At 25.9% G+C, this 22,367-nt stretch overlaps 1 protein-coding gene across 2 annotated transcripts in view; it reads right to left on the bottom strand.

The window, feature by feature from the left end:
- The window catches only part of LOC136974898 (6-phosphofructo-2-kinase/fructose-2,6-bisphosphatase-like), a 67,998-nt gene that overhangs the window by 33,022 nt on the left and 12,609 nt on the right, over positions 1–22,367 (bottom strand). For both annotated transcript variants that reach the window (XM_067269883.1, XM_067269884.1), the window contains exons 3-10: positions 20,370–20,466; positions 18,175–18,238; positions 16,441–16,575; positions 12,966–13,149; positions 10,686–10,759; positions 3,800–3,871; positions 3,530–3,676; positions 1,922–2,026 (exon numbers count right to left, since the gene is read on the bottom strand). In XM_067269883.1, coding sequence (XP_067125984.1) covers positions 1,922–2,026; positions 3,530–3,676; positions 3,800–3,871; positions 10,686–10,759; positions 12,966–13,149; positions 16,441–16,575; positions 18,175–18,238; positions 20,370–20,466 — 878 coding nt within the window. The remainder of the gene's footprint in view (positions 1–1,921; positions 2,027–3,529; positions 3,677–3,799; positions 3,872–10,685; positions 10,760–12,965; positions 13,150–16,440; positions 16,576–18,174; positions 18,239–20,369; positions 20,467–22,367) is intronic.

The following is a 22,367-nucleotide window of genomic DNA, read 5'->3' as shown; positions in this document are numbered from 1 at the left end:
ACTTTCCTTAAAAATAGTTCTTTCAAATGTAAGGAATTAGGCGATATCATATACAGTAATACCTGTTTCCACAATTTTTTTTTGCGAAAAATTTGTCTCTGTTTTTGTCAGTTGCCTTGGATTTCATCAGCGTGCTGACTTAACCTCCTGCTAATTTTGCAAAAACATAGGGCAACCAATGCATTTTCCTTCTCAGTGTGGTGTTTTTCTCGTGTGAGCATTACCCTGCGCATTTAGCCAAACAATTCCTTTTCTTTTGGCTCCATCACGGGACCAAAGAAAGTTTCCAGAGCCAGCAGCCCTTCGAATACCATGTTAAATGCTATGTTAAATGTTAATTTATTCTTTACATTACTTTTTTATATTCATTTTATATTAATTTCTTATTGTTTTTAGTATTAAACACAATATTTATTCTCCATAAAATGTGTTTTTGGTATGTATTTTGGAGTGTCTAGAACGAATTAATTGGATTTACAGTAATTCATATGGAAATAATTGCCTCAGTTTTCGTCAGTTTCAGATTTCACCAATTGTATTTGGACGGATTATCGATGAAAATAGAGGTATCACTGTATATTCATTTAAATATCACTGGACATTGATAGTAAAACTTGATTTTCTGATTAGGGCTTGACTCAATCCTTTTGGTCTCAGTGAAATCCAAAGCAAACTTTGCCCTCAAATTTCATTTTCTTGGGAAACTTTACATTGGCAGGTGTAGAAGAGATATCACCTAGTATAAAATGAAAAACTTTCCAGATAACTTTTGCAATAATCTTCTGCACTTTGCCTTTGCCAGTGAACTTTGCATGTCTATTCTGTCTGAAATTATCTGGTTCTTTTTATATTAAATATGTATTTTTGTTTTCAAAGCCTCATGGAGCCAACTATATGAAATTTTTAGTTCCAGGACTTCAGATTGGATTAAAACCTTGTCACTGTCTTTAAAGGTTCTTTTCAATCCTTCCAACTTGGCTTACATTAGAATTTTTCTTTTCTATCAGACCCCTTAATTCTCTGTGGTGGTAATCCACTCTTGAAACATTGGAGAATGCAATGTACAGTCCATTTTGATTTTCTTTCATTTTTAAAATAGTTACCTTTAGAAAGAAAGTTTAATGTATTGTTTAATGTGTAAAAGTTGTACATTCTTAGGCATAAAGCATCTACTTTTACTACCATTTTGAAAGAAGCAGAAAATCAAATGCAGAAAAAGATTCTAGAATGTTCTACAGCATTTCATGCACTTTCAAATTATAGCATGTGCAAAATAATTAATTATTATTGACTGTTAGCTAAAGTATGAGATATTTGGTGCAATATATAAGAACATTAGCATTTCCTAAGATTATATTTTTGATCTTTTTCCCCTAAATTAAAATTTATAGATCTTGTTCTGATTCATTATCTTGAAAAATGATTTTTTATTATTATTATTAATCTTTATTTTACAGTATTTATTTAAAGAATTTTGCATTATAATTTTCTAATTTGAGTCTGAATATTTCTTAATGCATTTAAATTTTAAATAATACAATAAAATGAAAAAATTGTCACATCAATTAAAAATAATTATTTTCTTTTATATTCAATCTTTTATTTTTATCAAATGTAGCAAATTTTATGTAATCATTCAAATTATTGAGTTTTCTCTTTCTTCAATATTTTGTAGTTTAATAAATTCATTTATTTATTATTTAAGGTAATATATATTACTAACTTAATAATTAATCATTTATTATTTTTAAATTTTGCTTTAATATATATCATGCTATTTAATTATTTTTATGCACATTTGTTGTTATAGAAATAAATAACAATAATTTTTAAAAACATATAAAAAGTTTAAAATATTAATTCTTTACCATCATTGTAACATATGATTACAATAAATTAAAACATATATAAATTTAAATACCTCTCCTCTTGGATATCTATAATGAAATTTATCTTGGTCTCTAGCAACAAATTCCTTAGGATATTTTCGTTTGATTTCTTCATATGTCATTTCTTCACAAATACCCTAAATTTAAGGATTTATTTTATAAAATTTTTATTTATCCTGCTATAAACAAAAACTTTAAAATAATAATGATGATAGTATACATTTGAATTACGCTTTTCGAATATTTTGTAATATTTTAAAATCTTTAGACTTATTGCTAACTATACAAGTTTATTTAGCAATGTTACTTTTGAATCACAATAAAAAAATATTAATTAAATTTAATAACTTTCTGATTATATTAAAGAAATATGAATTTAAGAGTTAAATATTAAAATACTTTATATTTACAAGACATCTTAAAAGTTTTAATCTTGATTTTACATGTTTGGGATTTATTAATAAATAAAATCAAATTTAACAGCAATGCAAATTACTATTAAATAATAATATAAACAATAACAGCCTTTAATATAGACTTTTAAGTGATCTTCAACTTTGTGATATCATTCAATATAGTGGAAGAAAGATTTTTACAATATTAATAAAGATAAAACATTCTTTGAATGTCAATTATTTAAAAAATAATGAACTCAATTCTTACACTTTTATAATTCACGTGATTTCATTTTATTTTATATTTAATATTTTTAATTTAAAATAAATACATCAAACATGATTTTGAGATATTTAAATACAAATCAAAGTAATTTGTTTTTGAACTTGCTGGAGTAATTTGAATGCTCCTCTTTATAAGTTTATTCACATATTATTCATCACTCAGAAACAATCATATTGGCAATTTATATTGTGCAAATTGCAATTTTGTTGTCGATTAAATAAAAATGCAAATGATACTAATGAATAGATGAAACAAAATATATGGTAACGTGTTTAAGATCTTACAAATCAATCAAAAACACACAAGTATTTTTGAATAATTTGTAAGTTTATGAAACAAATGCTATATGAAGACAGACAAAATTTAATTTAGTATAGATTCAAATATAGTTGAGAAAGTTTATTATTTGATTGTATTTCACTGTCATATGTCTTTTCAGACAAATCAACTTAATATCAATAAAAATAAATTTGTAAAGCTTTTACAAAGTTTCTGCTAGCACAGCAATGTATAATTCATTCTGCAATGATTAGTATGATATTGTAGTGAATTACTTGAAAGACTTGAAAAGTAAAAAAAAACAGTGATTATGAATTCTTTAAATTGTTGGTTATGTATCAAACTAATTAATATTCTTCCCATGACTAAATGAATAAAAATCAATTAAATTATTGCATTTCTTTGTTTTTAAAAAAAGGACAATATAAATATTATAAATGCTCATATTTATTAAGAAAATGACAATTTCATATATAAAATTATAATTTTTATAAATAAATTCATTTGTAAAAAAATATATTTTTAAAGTATGTCAAAACAAAGTTATTTGAAAACAACACACTACACTATTACTAACAGTGTGTGTTGTTTTCCACTGACCAGTTTTTATTGTTGTTAAACACAAAATATCTGTTTATTTTCATTTATAATTTAACAGTAATCATTACTATAAGACTTACTGCATCTATTTCATTCAAAGCCTTCCAACGTTCTTGAGGAGCATCTATTCCTGAAGCAGTTTGCATTGTACGTTTCAATTGACTTGTCCAAACACGAAGTTGATTAATGCTTTGTTCTTGAATGAATTTTGATAAGGCATCAGCATACTATTTAAAATATGAAAATTTGTAAGATTTTACTTAACAGAAGTAATCTGTACGACTTATTAGTAGAAATATATATACTTAAAATTTAGTATTTATTTCTATGAATAGTATATATAATATTACCTCCCAACCTCTCTCTGATAAATCTGCATCACCACCAATTTTTCCCTGCTGATTAAATATACTTTCTCCATGCTAAAAATTTTAAATTTCAATAAATTTTATTATAAAGCATTACTAAACCAACTTTATTTTAGTATTTTAAATTTAATTTTTACTAAAATACTTGAAAAATTCTCTAATGTTGACCTTTATTTTTTAATTAACCTATTAAATATATTAAATATTTAAAATAAACACAAATTTTTTACTTCAAAATTTCTGAGAGTGAATTTATTTAAAATTACTTTAATATGTGAATATGAAGAGTAGAAAAAAAAATTTTAAATTGTCATTACGAATTTATTAACAGAATAAATTAAATCATAAAATAGATATTTCTTTCAAATTGAAGTAAGCATTTGTAATCCACAGTTTTTGTAATGAAATTTCTCTGGCGGACTGAGCAATATTTTCAAATTCAATCTAATTTTAGTTCATTTTATATATATTATACTTGTTTTTTATTTTATTTTATGGACCAAGATGGCGCAAATTGCGTTGGAGTATCTTTGGTGTGCCAAAAAATTAAATCAATTGTTAACTTGGTGGTTATTGTTGAACTGTTTATGGTTAGTAATTAGATTAAAATTAATAATGGCAGGAGTAGAACAAAATCCAGGGCCGTTATCTCATTCACCGACAAAGAGAGGACGACCTCCATTGACACGAAGTACAAGTGCCGTTAAGGTGTCCAAGGATGCATGTGTAGATACAATGCTCCGTCGTCAACCAACTACACTTAAGGAGATGGAAAAGCTGAGGAAAATAGCTGAAAAGAAAGGAGATGGAAAAGCTGAGGAAAATAGCTGAAATAGAGAAGGAGATGGAAAAGCTGAGGAAAATAGCTGAAATAGAGAGGGAGAAGGATGAAGAAACAAGGTTAGAAAATTTTTCCGAATTGGTAGAGACAGAAGACAGTTCGTCATGTACTACTCTACAACAACTTTCAAAGTTGATACAAGACTCTCATAACTCTATCACAGCACAAATATTGGACCTTAAAGCCGAAATAAATTTAATTCACCAGGAAATAAGCGAATTTAAAGCTAAACTTGGTACGTTAGAGCATAATTTAAATCTATTGGAAACAAAAGTGCCAGACTTAGATAGAAAAATAGAAGCCCAACAATACTTGGTAAATACCATTTTAAATATAACTAACCAATGTAATCTAATGTTATTTGGATTAGCGATAACAGAAAAAACAAACTTGAAAGAATGTCTTACACAATTATTCCGAGAGAATATTAAGATAACAGAATTCAAAAAAGAGGAAATTCTGGACATTCACATAATAAAAAAAGAAGATCCATCAATATTGAAAGTTACACTGAACAAGGTCCAGAGAAAAAATCAAATACTTTCAAATTTTTATAAAAATAAAGAAGTATCCTTAGAAGAGCCATTTAAAAATATACGTATGTCATCCGACCTGACACAGGAATCCAGAAACCGTAGAGCAAAAATCCTCCCATACTATAAAGAAGTCAAGAAAAAAGGTGAACAGATATTTCTTAGAAATGACTATTTAATATATAAGAATAAGCAAATAACATATAGTTTTATAAATAATTGTTTAGTTGATACTAAAACTTTTTTAGAGTTAACTATCAATATTTAAGCTCCTCTAATAACAATGGTATTAAGATGTGGAGTAATCTAAATAGAGAACCTGACAAAGTTAATATAGAGGAATTTAAAGATTCGGATATTAGAATTTTATCTTGGAACGTTCAAGGACTTAGAAATAAGTTTTCCGCCTGCTATTTTGATAAAATCTTAACGAAGTATGATATTATAGGATTGGAGGAAACGTGGGTCAATAAACTAAATACAAATGAGGAATATCTTCTCCAGGCCTTTGAATATTTACAAGTTCCAGCAGAAAAAAATCTAGGTGTAGGTCGACCAAAAGGAGGAATAATGTTAATAATGAAAAAATCTCTGGGTGAAATGATTTATAGTTTTTCAACAACTTACTTTATATTCTCATTAATTAAATTGGAGTCTCCTAAATTTAATAATCAATCAGATAATATTCTGGCAATAATAGTAAGTTATTTTCCACCTTATCAAACGCTACAAAATCTCTATCAAGAAATGGAAAAGGTTATAATGGATTGGCTGCATTTTACCTCTTGTTGGATAATCATGGGTGATTTTAATGCAAGAATTGGTAACTATAATGATTCCTATTATAAGGGTAATAATCAAACAATTTATAACTTAAGAAATAGTCATGACACCGGTAGTAATCCTAAAGGGAATCTATTATTAAATTTCGTTAAAAATTATGATTTATACATTCTTAATGGTCGTACAAAAGAAGACTATCCCGGTAGGCATACTTTTATGTCATCAAGAGGAGCATCAGTAATTGATTACATAATGTGCTCTGAAGCCATACTAGATTATTGTGAAGAATTTAAAGTATTAGACCACGACTTATCTGACCATTTCCCTGTACACTTGATTATTAGAGATGAATCAATCAAATCAAAATATGAAAAGGCAAGAATTAAAGAGAAAGAGCAGGTTGCGAGAGACAGATTCAAATTAAGAAAGTTTGAAACTGAAATAGGAGGAAGAATTAAGTTAATTGAAAAAATGGAGACTAATGAACTATATGATAGTTTAATAAAAATATTTAATGAATATAAGATAGAACCAAATCATCATAAGAATAGATATTTAGATAAAATAAAATCCAAATTTAAGCAAGACTGGTTTGATATGGAATGCTACAGAGCAAAGAGACGAAAGGAAACTAAATTAGCAACTTTTCGTAGGTTTAGAACAAGAGATCAATTAATTGATTATATAAATTCCAAGAAGAGCTATATAAATCTTATTAAAGCGAAGAAAAAGAAATACTTCAATTTAATCAATCAAAAACTATTGACTGACAAAAGCAACAAATTTTTTTGGCTGACTGTGAAAAAATGCCGTTTGAGGAAAGGTAACGAAAAACAAGACCCTATTGGATTTGATAAATGGATCAAGTTTTTTGGAAAAAGACAATTAACTAATATTAATTTTTACCCAGATCAAGAACAGATAGGTTTGTACAGGGAGGAGAGGATAATAAATATACCAATTCTGGCCTCAGAAATAATAAAAACTATTAACAAACTAAAAGAAACCACGGCCACAGGTCCTGACTCAATTCCCAATTGTTTATTAAAAAGACTACCACCTGAAGCAATCGACTTAATAGCGCTTAGCTTTAATTACATGTATGAAAATAATAAATATCCAGATTCATGGCGTTCAGCATACTTTAGAATGATATATAAAAAAGGAGACTGCTCAGACCCAAGCAATTATAGACCCATTGCAATACTATCAACTTTAAGGAAGGTTTTTACAGCTATTCTCGCAAAAAGATTTAATCAATGGCTAGAAGAAAAACAGTTGACGTCCGATACTCAATTTGCTTTCGCTAAAAACGGTGGTACAGAAATAGCCATTTTTATATTGATATCAATTATTCAAATTCAGTTATCTAGAAAAAGGCATAAAGTTTACGCTGCTTTTTTAGATCTGGAGAAGGCCTTTGACTCAGTTTCAATAGAATTAATAAGTGAAAAACTAGGAAAAAATGGAGCAGATATCTTATTCATAAATGCCATAAAATTTTTATTTGGTCATTATCATGTTACTATAAAATCTGGCAAAACTGTCTTCTCCCCCATAGATATTTTTGGGGGTCTGTTACAAGGTGACCCATTATCGCCATTTTTGTTTAACTTTTTCATATTTGATATAAATAAACAATTTGATAAAGCAGAGGATGGAATAAGAATTGGAAATTGTGTAATCCACTCAATACAATATGCAGATGATATTGTTTTACTTTCAAATACAAAAATTGGTCTACAGAGAAAAATTAATTTAATGCAGAAGTACTTTACACAACTTGGGCTGAAAATTAACCCAAGCAAAACATATATTCAAATTTTCAGGAGAGGAGGAAGACTGGCGAAACAAGACCATAATTTTTACCTTTTAAATGAGAAATTGAAGCTTACAGAGGAGACCTCTTACTTGGGGCTTAATATAACTTCAACTCTATCTTTCGAAGCCCACTTTAAAAATATGAGAAATAAAGCTAATAAACTAATTAATAACCTTATATATCTATTGGTCAAAATAAAAATTAGTTCAATTCAAAAACAAATGCAACTTTTTTCGGCAATAGTGATGAACTCGATATGTTATGCTTTCCCAATATGGGGAATTGAATGGATTACTCGTTTTGAAATAATACAATTACAATATATAAGGAAAATATATGGGATAGATAGAACAGTCCCTGGATATGCCATACGACATGACACAAACCGACTACAATTGGAGCCCTATTTGGTATCAAGAATACAAAAATTTTATAAAAGAATGATTAACAGTGATCATCCTTGGATTAAGACCATATTAAATAATCTGAAAAGTCTAACAGAAACAAAGAAAAATTATGTCAACAATTGGTTTACTAAATATAGTCAAATGCTGGCTAAATACGGAATTTCTCCTATTTTATTTGGAAATACAGAAGAAGACTGGCAATTTGGTAACCGTACGTTAATAGAAAATGTGTTTAACAACTCTATTCATCAAGAAATACTTAAATTACAGAGTTCAAAATTCCATCCCTGGTATATGGAGAATTTAAACTTTCCTCCTTCAAACGAATACATCAATTTTCACCTACCGTTTATAATTAAAAAATTTTATATGCAGCTCCGACTAAACAGTTTTTATATATTAGTGGATCAGAATTATATAAGGATCAGCAGAGAAACATGTAAATTATGTCAGGAGCAAATTTCGATCTTCCATATAATATGTACATGTAGAGGTTGTACAGAGATTAGGCAAAAATACGGTATTTCTACTTTATCTGAGAGTAAATCAACTAGTGAATTTTATAAAAAGTTGTTTCAAATGAGCCCAACTATAATAACAAGATTATACAATTTTTTTACTAAATATGTTAAATTGTCCGGGAAGGCCAGTAACAAATCTGATAATGAGACTTAATCAAAAATATCTTTTTGTAATTCAAGATAAATACTGTTATTAATGTTAACTATCAAATGTGTTAATTTATGTTCCCCCTTGTAACGGGAATATCCCATATTACGAAAATAATAATAATTATTATTATTATTATTATTTATTTTATTTTATTTGTAATATTCAATAGTATATTAGTTTCACATGCAAATTATTAACACATGAAGTGAAAATTAATAACTTAAATATTTAAATAAGAAAAAGGGTAATAACATTTATTTTAATTATTTTTTTAAAAGTTAACAAAAGGAAAACAAAAATAAAACTAATAAATACATCATTAATGTTTTTTCAAATACAGAAAAATATCAGTTTTTGAGAAATCAAGATAAAAATTTTTTGAACTTTATTTTTTAACTCATGATTACATGAAATTTTTTTTACAGGATTGCACACATAAGACAGCATTTTTTCACTGATTTTTTATGTTTAATTATATTTCATATAATTACTGTTCCTTGAAGTTGACAATTCTGAAAAATCCTGTAACATGTATTCTCTGCAACAATGCAAAATTTCAATGTCATATGTTGTTTAGTTTATGAGATATTGTTTTATTTACTGAACAATGTCCTTGACCAGACTCCTATAAGGAACTCTTCAAACTTTGCAATATCATGAGGCTGAGAAAATAAATGATGGGAGGGAGAGGTATTTCTCAGAAGGACTGGAAAATAATTTTTCTGTACTTTTCAGATATGAAGTCACAAAACATAAATATAAACACCAACCAAATGCCGAAATTCTATTGGGCTAGTTTAAGGCTAATTACTAAATAAATTACGTAAGCAATTTGACTTTAGAGGGAGGCATTAACTTATATATGCTGGAAGAGGAGATCGGACTGGAGGTCCGGATAGCATAACTGGCAACGCATCTGCACAGCAAGCAGGAGTTGTGGGTTTGAGTCCGGCTCCAGGCCGATTTTTTCTCCCAGAGGTTCTAAATTATTTAAATTAATTAATTAAAAATTATAATTATTAATGTTAATATGAGATGGCGCCTCACGCCTCCCTCTAAAGTCAAATTGCTTACGTAATTTATTTAGTAAGTAGCCTTAAACTAACCCGACAGAATTTCGGCATTTGGTTGGTGTTTAGCTTTAATATATCAGGTTTAGAGATGATGTTTATACATATAAATATAAATTGAAAGTCATAGGGCCTCAGGCTATCTTACAGAGAGAAGTGTTCAACTTCATAGCAACTTTCAGACCATACATCATTACATCATGCATAATTGACAAACATTCATGATGTCATGACTTCTTGTGGCAATTATGTGACATTTTTGATGATGTCAGAGTGGAAAATTGCCATATGCATGCAATTGTATGATGATAAAGAAAATTTGTATACAATCACATGTCACAATTTTCCACAGTGGTTTTCTGGGGTCTGTGAAAGCAGAAAAATTTTACACACTTAGATGGATAGAATGTAACATAATGATATCATGAAAGTACAGATAAGTCTATTTGATAAAAAATGTTCACAAAAACCAGGTGTGGAAAATCATCATTATTAAATGTGATTATAAGTTAATACTCTTTCTGCATGTATTGGGACTATATAAATAGTTTTAAGATATTACAAGTAATTTATTAAATTTTATAATATTGAACCTTACCAAAAAACCATTTAATTTTCTTTACATTTCCTATGTCTAACACAAGTTTAATCAAAATACGAGAGTAAAAATTAAAAATTATGGATCCATTGATATTAAATAACTTATTAATTAAACCAAAAGTAAAATTAATGCTACTTACTCTTGTAAGATATATAGATCTTGGTGTTATGTGTATATTCATCAAATAATAAACCACTCGACTTTGAATATGTCCTGAAATATAAGAAAAAGTTTATATTAAAATTATTATTTCAGTAATTTCAGTCAAACTATTTTATAGTTTAATAATGACCTTGCCTTACAAAATTATATCAAATAGATTTATTAAAAATGAAAATAATATCGTTAATACTTATTAGCAAATAGTTTGTTTAGTATATCCTACATTAACAGTAATTACATTTGAATGAATAATATCCAAATAAAAAAATCTGTTGACTTCTCTCAACTGAATAAATAATTTATTATATAATTACTGTATAAAAGTCATTTTGAATTATCTTTCAGTCTTTTAACTGAAATATAATTTTTAACTGCACTAGCAATTTAACCAAATGTATTTAACTATTGTATATGATGTTACCATTGCTAGATAAGTATTAAAGCACTAATAGTGAAAAATTGAACAGTAATTTTATTATTGTTTCTTTCCTTATTCTTACATCTAGTTTAGTTTATGATGAATTTTACAATGCCAATTTTGTTAATCAATAATTTTTTTCCTAGAAAGCTAACTTTTAAAAAAATGTCACTGATCTCAGCAAAGATATCTTTAATTACAACAATCTCAAAATGAGCTAAAGGAATAATGATTGATACATAGTTATAATGTTTAAAATAACTGTTTTTCATTTTGAATATTTATACAAAACTACACACAAATAGTTAACAATAACAGATATTTTAATTAAGAAATAATGTATCAAATGTTTATACATACTGTGAAACTCATACTGTGCATTGTCTTATAAGTACATAATAAATATTACATCTGATACTGAAACTATCAGATCTAATATAATTCTAAAAAAGGTTTACTTTTCTTTCAACAATAGAATGCATTGAAAAAGTGGATATTGTTTTTATATATTTTGATTATATTTTTTTGTTTTTATATATTATATTTAATTTTACAAATTTGTAATTTTAACTTTTTACCATATCTTTAATATAAAAAAAATTTCAGGATAAAGATATATGTTGAGTCAATTAAGCAATATGAACTTAAATACATAAAGAAAAAAACACTTTATCATCTTACAAAATGAAGATCATCTCAACTGAATAAATTTAATCATCATAGTAATTTTTTATAAAATAAATTTTAAATTCTTAATAAAACTGATGTAAATAACTCATTATATGTACATTAATGTGTGAAGTGAGAAAAGTAGATGATAAGAAGATATATTGCAACTGAAAAATAAATAAACAAAATAAATTGGTTAATTAAATTTTTATAATATGTTATACAATTAATATATTGAATTTCTGAAATATACTTGAAAATAGTTTAAAAATAATTTCAACTTATTTATATTTTGCTTAAAATATTTTACTACGCTTTTAAGATCTAAAAGTAAATAAATAAATAAATAAATAAATAAATATATATATATACAGTACATATATGTATATGTATATAACTTATTTTGCTGTTGTTGTGAATTATAGAGCTTTGTATTACTATTTTTTACAATAATTATTTAAACTATTGTAAGTATCATCACAGGTGATTATTGTTATATTAATAATTTTCTTATTAAATAATATGATCAATGCAAAATCAATCCAGCAAGACTTATTTACTGCTAACATTTTTTAGGACCACCATTTTATTTTTATTTAATAGCTCGTGTTATTTTCTTATATATTTGACAATCTTTACTTAATCACATTAAATATTTGTTTAAATTTTTCAACATTCCATTCTAATATTGTTAAAATTTTTAATAGTCTGATTTTTGGATTTATAAATCTTGTTCTTTCACTTATACATTCTTTTTACATTTGTAATATTTCTTCTATGTTTTTTAACTCTTCTGCCCTACGGACATTAAGAAGGCATCTTTCTAGCAAGCCCATTATAGGTTCAGCCAGGTCCTTAATGGAGTGGCTGAGTAGCAAGAACAAGGCCCAATATATCCAGATAAACCATCCCTCAAAATTTTCTGGGGTTTTTCAACCCATGTGGATATGATCTCAGGTCTCCCGAGCAGTAGGTTGCCGCTTTAGCCACTTGGCCATCTGGCTGTCATTTCTTCTACTTTAGTCTATCGATTATTATTTAACATAGTCAAAAATTTTAGCAGTAAATTAAGCCTTGCTGGATTAATATGGTGTTAATCATATTATTTATATTAATATTCAGTTTTTTCTTTTTTTGTATTTAATTTTCTTTATAAAATTATTATTTTACCTTCATGTCTATGTACAACAACCTTTTGTCCTGCATTATATATTTGCATAAATGAATAATTTTTTTCATAAACTTCATTTAGTGGTTGATATGATTTTTTATAGTGTTCAATTCTTTGCATGAAATCCACCAGGGCAGAATCTTTATTCATACCTTTATAATCAGGACTATGGACTTTTACTTCCTGCAAAATAATATATCAAAGTAACTCAATTATACCATTGATAGTTTAAACAAATTATCATCATTATAGATTACTATTGTAACTATAATATGAAATTCTTACAAAACTACATGACATTAAACAAATTTCTGTTATATCATAAAAATTTATATTATTCATGTTTATTAATGTCATAAAAATATTTTATGAGATTAATTTCAAAGAATTAAATGATTAAAAAGCCTTAAAGCTTTTTAATCATTTAATAATTGTTCCTTAAAGAACAAAAGGAATATATGAATAGTAATAAATAATTAGAAGACTAAAGTACATTATAACAATGTTATAAAATTTAGTACATAATGATGAATATAAATTATAATAGCAAAAATTTCCATGAAAATAGTAAGAAATTTTAATTAATGAATAAAGTATGAAAAAATTGTGTAAAACAGCACCAAAAGTGTTAATCAAGAACCAAAAATAAGCTCAAATATTTTAAATGTTGAAAAAAATTAATATATTTCAAAACTCTTTTGTTTGTTTCAAATGTATAACATAACATAAATATTCAAATATAAAAAACACTAAGCATCTAAGTCTTCAGTAAAAGATTCTTGGCTTTTCAAAACAAAAAGAAACAAATACCAAAATCAAAATTTTTGGAAGAAAGTGTTCATAAATAATTTTTATTGAAAAAACAGAACTAATGTAAATGGTAAAATACGCACAACAAGGAGACCAGACAAAAGAACAAGTCAATGTGCATTTATTATACAAATTTTGAGGGGGCAGATTACAGATTCCTGCTTGTTGGAAGATACAAAATGTAGTTACAACCACTCTCCACTCCTTATCGAGTCTCTTCTGACAAAATTGGTAAATCACAGATGTACTTAAAAACTAACCTATAACTAATTACATCTAAGATTGAGAAGGGAAGAATGATAAGAATAAGAATCAGAATGGGAAGGTACCAGTATTTTAGATGTAAATTGTTGGGCAACCATCAATGCTGTGCTTTGTTTCAAGGTGGTCAGCTAGATTTGTCCAATCCGTTGTAATCGATGAGTATATATCTGTGTTGGAATTGATGTTATGGGAAGGATCCTCACACGTGGAGAAAAGTTCTTTCATTTGTTTATCCACTCTTATTAGTTTAGTAGCCAGGTTCCAATACTGTACATGTTCCCTCACACATCATAAATTCAGTACCCTTCACACTTGGAGAAAGTCAGATTTTTCGTAATGGTCCATTATCTGTACTAACTTGTAACTTCTTGTTACAGTCCTCTTTGGGCAATTACTCCTCTACTCTTGTAGGCCTTTGTCCAGATTGCTCCTCAATCGTGATCCAACGTCTATACTCTTCAGCAACCCAAAACCTAACTGACCCTCTCGTGCTCTCTCTCGTGGGACCCATTATTCACCCTTTTGTTCTTGTTGCCAATCAGGACCCACCAAAGGTAAAGACAGTGCCACACGACAGGAAATGCATAAAGTAGAAGTGTGAAGAAATTTAGGAAATGGAAATAGAGCTCTTATACTATATACAATTATATACAAAAAAAAAATACAGTGTATGATTGGTTAACGAAAATAATCCATTCCAAGACTGTGTTCACTATCCGAATTGTTTGTTAACTGATTATCAATTTACCATAGATTTTTATGAAAATTTGATTAATTTGTTCTGGAGACATCCAAAAATAAAAAATTATATACTTTCTTACTACATTTATTTATATGTAATAATAAAAATACATATATACACAGTCTTGCATTTTTATCAGTCATGTTTTTTCTGTTTGTGGAGTGTTAAAGAATCTGTCCAATGTCGATTGCTTTTCTCTCTTCTTCAGGATTTTTCAGAAGTAATTAATAGCATTGTAATTGTAGAAATCCCTAAGCCTATTAACCTCAACCTGGTTTGGATACCATTCTAAGACCGCCGTTCTGACATCCTCCCACTTCTTCAAAAGATCTTTAATAGCAGATGTTGGCATTAATCCTCTTTTTTAGAAGTAAACATATCTTGCCAAGTTTTTTGGTGTTCTTCATTCAAGAGTTCTTGGCATTCTTCTGTCGTCAGATCAGTTTTAGGTTCCATTATGAGCTCTTCAATGTTCTTTATTTCTCAGATGTAATTTTTGTTACTCCTTTAGCTGCTTGAGTCTTCTTGATTATACTGTATCTTTCTTCGATAAGATTGAACTGCTGCCTACTGTAGACCTGTTTAAGCCATACTGCCCAGCAACATCAGACATCTTCTGCCACTCCTACCTTTGCTATTATACTCTCACCTTTCGAAAATAAAAACTGACATGAAACTTAACGAGTGTCACCCGACAGTCTTGCAAATACTATAAAAAATTCTTTCTGTCAGAAAAATAAGAACTGGAATTACAAGGGAGAGTTTCAAAGTTCGGAGGAATACTATCCGATCAGTATATACTGGGTTGAGCATCAATGTTGACATCTCCCCTACTCCAAAAAGTTTTGAATTGTTGCCTGAAGAGACAAGGGAAGACCAATCGGTATTCATTATTTTACATCGCTTCTTCCTGTGTTTGTTCTGTGAGGTGTTCATTGTCCAAACATAAAAATCTTTCACAAAAGTGTTCGTTATCCAATTGGTTCGTAGTCCAAGCTGTTCATTAACTGATCACCCACTGTATATATGGCAGACATCCACACTAAAACTTAACATTATTATTATTATTATTATTAGAACTTCTTCACCACCCATAAAATTTATTTTATTGAATTCATCAAAAGCTTCATTATGACAATATGTATGCATATAGTGATTTCTGAGTAAAAGAATTTTGGTTCACTCAAAATCTCATCCATCATATTTAACTTGCAAATACAGAATAATATCTTTTTCAAAGAATGTAAATTTGAATTAGTTAAAAATTATTAAAATAAAATATCAAAAACTTTTACATGTTTTTAAAAATTTTATTAAAACAGTATTGTTAAAATGGTTAAAAATAATTTTACAAGAAGTTCAATTTGAACTTATTTAATATAATACTAATGTATTTCACATTATCTGAAAATTATTTCTGTTGTATTAATATAATTTTAACCTTGTTTAGTTTTAATTTGAATATTGAATCTTATGCATCTATAGTATAGTTATATAAATTTAAATAAATCTAAATCCTTTGAATAAATGATCTACAAAAATAGGTATCAAAATAAATATATGAAATTTTTAAATTTAACTTTAAGTAATGTAATTTTAATTTCTTTTTAAATATGTATCTTAAAAATTTTTATCTTAATTACATATATAATAATTACCTTTATATTTGCTTCAATGATGCTTGGTTCATCACAATATGATTCAACAAAAAATAACTTATAACCAAATTTTCCATGAACAATATCATATATTAATTTTCTTCTTTCAAAAGTGGTATTGGTTGCATCATAAACCTAACAAAAATTTTAATCTGAGAACTTTCTTTGAATGAATCTGTTTGAAATTAAAGCTATAAAACATTATATTACAGTAATTAATACAAACTGATTTACCCGAAATTTAGTTATATAATAAATAATATATATCTTGACATTATTATTAGACTTTATAAAATAAAATAAAAAAAAATATATATATATATATATATATATGAATTACAATGAATTACCATCACAATATGAAAAGAAATACTTGAAATCTTTGTTTGAAAATAAGTGTTCAAGTAAAAAATTTTCTTTTTCTCTTATTTGTTTAATCTTACACAAGGTCATTTGTGTGACTGTCTTCTATCAAAATTAATATAGAAATATTGATGTATTTTGATATATCAGCCATTCTTGATAAAATATAACATTAAACAAAGAGAAATAGAAACAAAAGTTTGGTAAAATATATAAGAAAATAAATTGGTTTTTGAACTATAGATGAATACTATCCAAATGATTTTATTGACCAGAAAATAACAAATTGATAATCAGAGTTAGAAACATTTTGAAATATTTTACTTTTTACATTATTAGATGCTACTCTTACCATACAGATGAAAAAATTCACAATTTCACAAAGTCAATGGGATTGGAAAGCATGTTACTGAGAGAAAATTGTTTTTCATTTTAAGAAATACTTCATAAATAAATTTTTGTTGCCAATCTCAACTCATAAAAACAAAATTGAAAAGTATTTCCTCTCTTTCTGTACATAGATTTAATTTTTTTTTACTTTATTCTTTCTTCTTACTCCAGTGTACTGTTTTATCTATGTTCTCTCAAAAACATTGTTAAATGTTAAAATTTGAAGAAATCAAAATAATTCAACACAATTTTATAAGTGAAATCTTAATAGTATGAAAATTTGAGGCATCTCCTATTATTCACTTCTTTAATAACATATTCTATAATAATTAATAAATTTCATTTTTATTTAGACCTCCAAGGTTAGGACTATGATTATAAAATATTTAAGTAATTAAAATTTAAAAACTCTTTGAACTGAATATATATATTCTTTGTTATTTTGTGTTATGTAAAAAACTGCCTAAAAGAAAGAAAGATAGAAGATAGAATATAAGATAGAATTTGAATTAAATTGTAAAAAATGCTCTTGAAAAAACACCACAATCCAACATTGGGTTAAGAAAATAAGCTGTTCTTCAGTGAACACAAACTTTGCTGCAGCTCTACATCTGCAATGAAGTATTTGGAGAAAACCACACAGAACTACAAAAAATAGCTTATTGTAAAAAATATTATTAAGGAGGTAAATGGAAAGTTAAATCCATGAAAATATTGCAATTATATCTAATAAAGTAAAAATAGAAAGAAAAATTATAGAATCTAATGACTTTGCATTTTAGGAATTAAAAAACTTTTTAAAAGTGAAATCATATCTTTAAATATATTATTCTCATTAAGAATCTTCTAAAACAAACTTAATTTTAATAAAATAAAATGTCTATTATTAATAAAACAACAAAAATTAAAGTAATTTCTAATTTTGGAGTAAATCTAAATTTATATTAATAATAATAATTTATAATTGAATAAAATTCTTACTGCTACTTCTCCATTTTTCTCAAGCCACTTACACATATCCTCTAATGCATCCAATGCCACTTTACTGAAATAAAGATGTAATAATATTCATTTTTCTTAAAATAATTTTATAATTTAAAAAAAGCACTTAGAATGAATAATAAATTATTGTAAAAATAATTTAAATGTATGTAAGTTAGCTACTTCAACACAGAAAAGTTAAACATTTTTAAACTACACACTTTTTATTATATCATTAAAATATTTAATAATACTTTAATTCATCCTTGGCTATTTTAATGAATCATAAATCTAAAAATATTACATAAATTCTGATTAATTTTAAATCTTTAATCTTTTCAAAAAATTTGTTAAAAAAGTATTATAAATTTTTACAGTGTGATTGCTATGTATGTACTGTACATTATTGTATAATAGAAATTTGTAAATGTATTTTACACTGTAGTGCCTAATATAGGCATCTATTATATATTGTATCTTATTTTATATATACACACATTATTTGTACTAAGACTAATTTTGTTATTAATCATTCTAAACTGTTTCATTAGATGTCTGCATTGATTTTATTTTTATCTTTCATTATTTTATTTGTTTACCTATTACCATACATTTTAATAAAGTTGCTTTTGTATTGCTTTTCTCAGGGATGTTTTACCTACCATATTCAAAATAAATATTTTTCTGACTGAATTCATAAAATGTCTGTGGCTTGAAAATGATATTTTGGATAGATATATCTTAGAATTTATCATACATTATTGATTCAAAGCAACAGTTCTAGCTGGTACAGTATATTTTTTTCTCTACTTATTATCTCCATTACCTATATATAAATTATTATTTTATAATACTACAACAAATCAACAAAAATACCAAATATATTTCTATATGAAATTTTATTGTAAAATAGAATGGAAATTTCACACAGATATATACAGTCACACTTCAGGTTTCGAACAGCTTGCTTTTCAAACAATTAAGTTTATGAACAAAGTTTTGAATGCCGTATTTGCCCCAGTTGTCATATGATGATTTGGTTGCTGGGCAAACTACTCGGCAAGAGCTGATCACAGATTTGAGAGATATGGACAGTCAACTCCCTATACTTTCTGTGTTAAAGAAAGTTGACTGCCCAACTCATCAACAATGGGACTACTGATTCAGAAGTTAGTGGCACTGAGATCACCTTGAATCATTAGACATCAAGAGACAAACCATTGATGATGATGTTATTCAAATTAGATTTCAATGTGCATGTGGGTAAGATACTATTTCCTTTCATCAGTATGCATCACACTTGAATTTAAATCAGATTAATTAATAAAAACCACATTAATTGACATTCGTGTACTATAAATGACATCAATGAATCCCTTAAAGGTGCTTAACTCAAATTAAATAACAAAAATTTATTAATATAATATTATATATTATAATATTAATATTTAATGTAATATTTATTAATACTACATAGCCAGTTAATTAAAACTAAAAATAATAAAATAATAACTAAAACTGGCCTTTATACTGAAACTGAAATTAAAAATAAAATCAAAATTAATTAACTTAAATTAAAATTTAAATCAAAGCAATTGAAACATATTTTAGAATAAAGTACTTGTTTGTCTTGATTGATTTAGTTATATTTCATCCAAGCAGAGTTGAGTCTCTATTTATAGCACTTCTTTATAAAGTGATAGTTTTGGTTTCAGTTAGTGGTGACAGAACATTTTGCTTTTAATATACATATATATATATATATATAAAATGGATCTAGATATAGATGATATTATATTACATATAATCTTATGTTACATTTGTATGCATTTTCATGCATGTAATACAGCTAAAAAGGTAAGTAAAGACTTTGTTTTGGAGGTAGGGAATGAATTAATCCATTTTATATTGTTTCTTATGAGAACATTTGTTTCAATTTGAGAACAAATAGGTTTTCAAATAACTTTTAGGAATGAATTAAATTCGAAAACAGAGGTTTGACTGTATTTTATACACGGAATATGATAGTATACTGCATATTCAACTGTCTATTTTTCAATAACTTAATGCTTTAATAATTAATTCCAATTAACTTAACCCTGAATAATTGATGATTATTATAATAATTAATATATTTTATATATAATTAAAATATGTTAGTAAAAATGTTATCAATAAACAATTATTTTACTAACTTTCTAAGTGCCATTGCTTCTTTGTTATGAGGATTAAAAAATTCATGACTTTTATAGGCTTCTGTAGCTTGTCTTCGATATTCACCAACATTAAAAACTAAAATAAGAATAATGAATTGTTAATAGAAAAAAATAGGAATGATATTCTGTTTCTGTATTAACAAGTATTTTATTCTATAACATTACAAATCCTTAAGAAAAACAATAAACCAGCAAATTTGCAACTCAATTTTTATAATCACACATAATTATAGTTCTAAATTTTTATTTTTAAATAAAAATAAAATATTTAATAAATAAAATTGAAATATTTTTGTATTTTTTAGTTTTTGAAATTTGTTATCTTTTTTATTTTAATAACTAGTCAAAATAAAGTTCATTATCAAACCAATCCTATTTTAATTGATTAACCAATATTTTTACAAAATAAGCATTTCTCATAATTTTGTCTGAAACTATTTTCATACATTTACTTTTCAAAAGAAAAGTAAATGTACGAAAATAGTTTCAGTTTCAGAAAATAGTTATTGGCCTAAAAAATACATGTAGATACAATCAGTATTACATATTTAAGATAAGAAAATAAAAGACAAATGTAAAGCAAGATAATGCAACTGAAGAAGAATAATTTAAAAAGTAAGTAATCTTTTACATCTTCTTGCAATATATATAATTTACATAAAATATCATAAATATACATACTGAATAGTATTTTAGATATAAGACTTTACAGATAAAGAAAAGTACATGAAACTTTTATCTATATTTAGAAAACTACCAATATTTAAACAATTTGCATTCAATCATGTATGACACAAGATTATTAATTTTAAAAATTTTCAAAATTATAATAACTTAAATGATGGTAATGATTTTGATTTTATTTAAACTTTAATTATTTACATGACACTTCCAAGATATTACTCAATAGCTATTGCTTCATATCCTAATTGTACGCCAAACATCATAATTAATTTGTTTTCCTTAATTTTTTGCATTTTGAAAGAATTAGTAGCAATGCATCATCACTTGGTATAGTACATGCTACAAAGCTTTGAAAGTAACTAAGAAAAACGGAACCTTGAAGAATCTCCATTATTCCTTTTGCCACAAAAATATAAAATTAAAATGATGATTCATAAGATAAATGCAATTAAACCACAGATAAATGTCAAAATGATGTTTAAATGTGAAAAAATTTAAAAGTTGTTATTCAATTAATCTGGTATTAAAGTTAAAGTTGTTGTTATTTTATAACATTTGACTGTAGGAATGTTAAAAACTTATATAAGAAAATATAATTATTAGTAAATAAAATCATTTCAATCAAATATGAATACTTTGCCATGTTATATTGTCACTCATCTACCTGTATAAAGTCTTAATATATTTTTATTTTTACAAATAATTCATATACAGTATTAAGTTTTAAAATAAAACATCCAATTTTCTTTACTTTAAAACTATTATATATTAATTAAACCAACAACATATGAATTTTATATATGTAGATGTAATTCAAAATTTTCGAGTTTTGTATTGGCATCTGAGAGATGTCATGCAAATAGTTACTAGGAGAAACCAGTATAAACAAATAAAGATTAACTAGTATAAATTAAAAAGAAAAAAACTGAACATTTTTAATAGGTATAAAATAATTTATGTATATCAATATTTGTTTATTGGCAGTCATCAAACATTTTATAGTAGAATTAAGTTTGCTAGTGAAATAAATATTAACATATCAATAAATTAAAAATAAGAACAATACAAATTCATAACTATAATGACAAATATTTATTAAATTCAAATATATTGTAGGTCATTAAAAATTTAAATTATTTTCCTAAACAAAAGAATTTCATAAAACAATAACAAATTTATCATCAGAAACTAAATTTTTTCAAATTAGTTTATTACTTTAATTCAAGCCATGTAATAACAACAGTAAAAATATAATTTTATTACAGAAACAAAACATATTTTGACATTTTGAAG

Source organism: Centruroides vittatus, unplaced genomic scaffold, assembly GCF_030686945.1.
Source record: "Centruroides vittatus isolate TY-2023 unplaced genomic scaffold, ASM3068694v2 contig_359, whole genome shotgun sequence".
Taxonomy (NCBI): Eukaryota; Metazoa; Arthropoda; class Arachnida; order Scorpiones; family Buthidae; genus Centruroides; species Centruroides vittatus.
The sequence above is the reverse complement of the archived record's forward strand: the minus strand, read 5'-3'. Positions and strand labels throughout refer to the sequence as shown.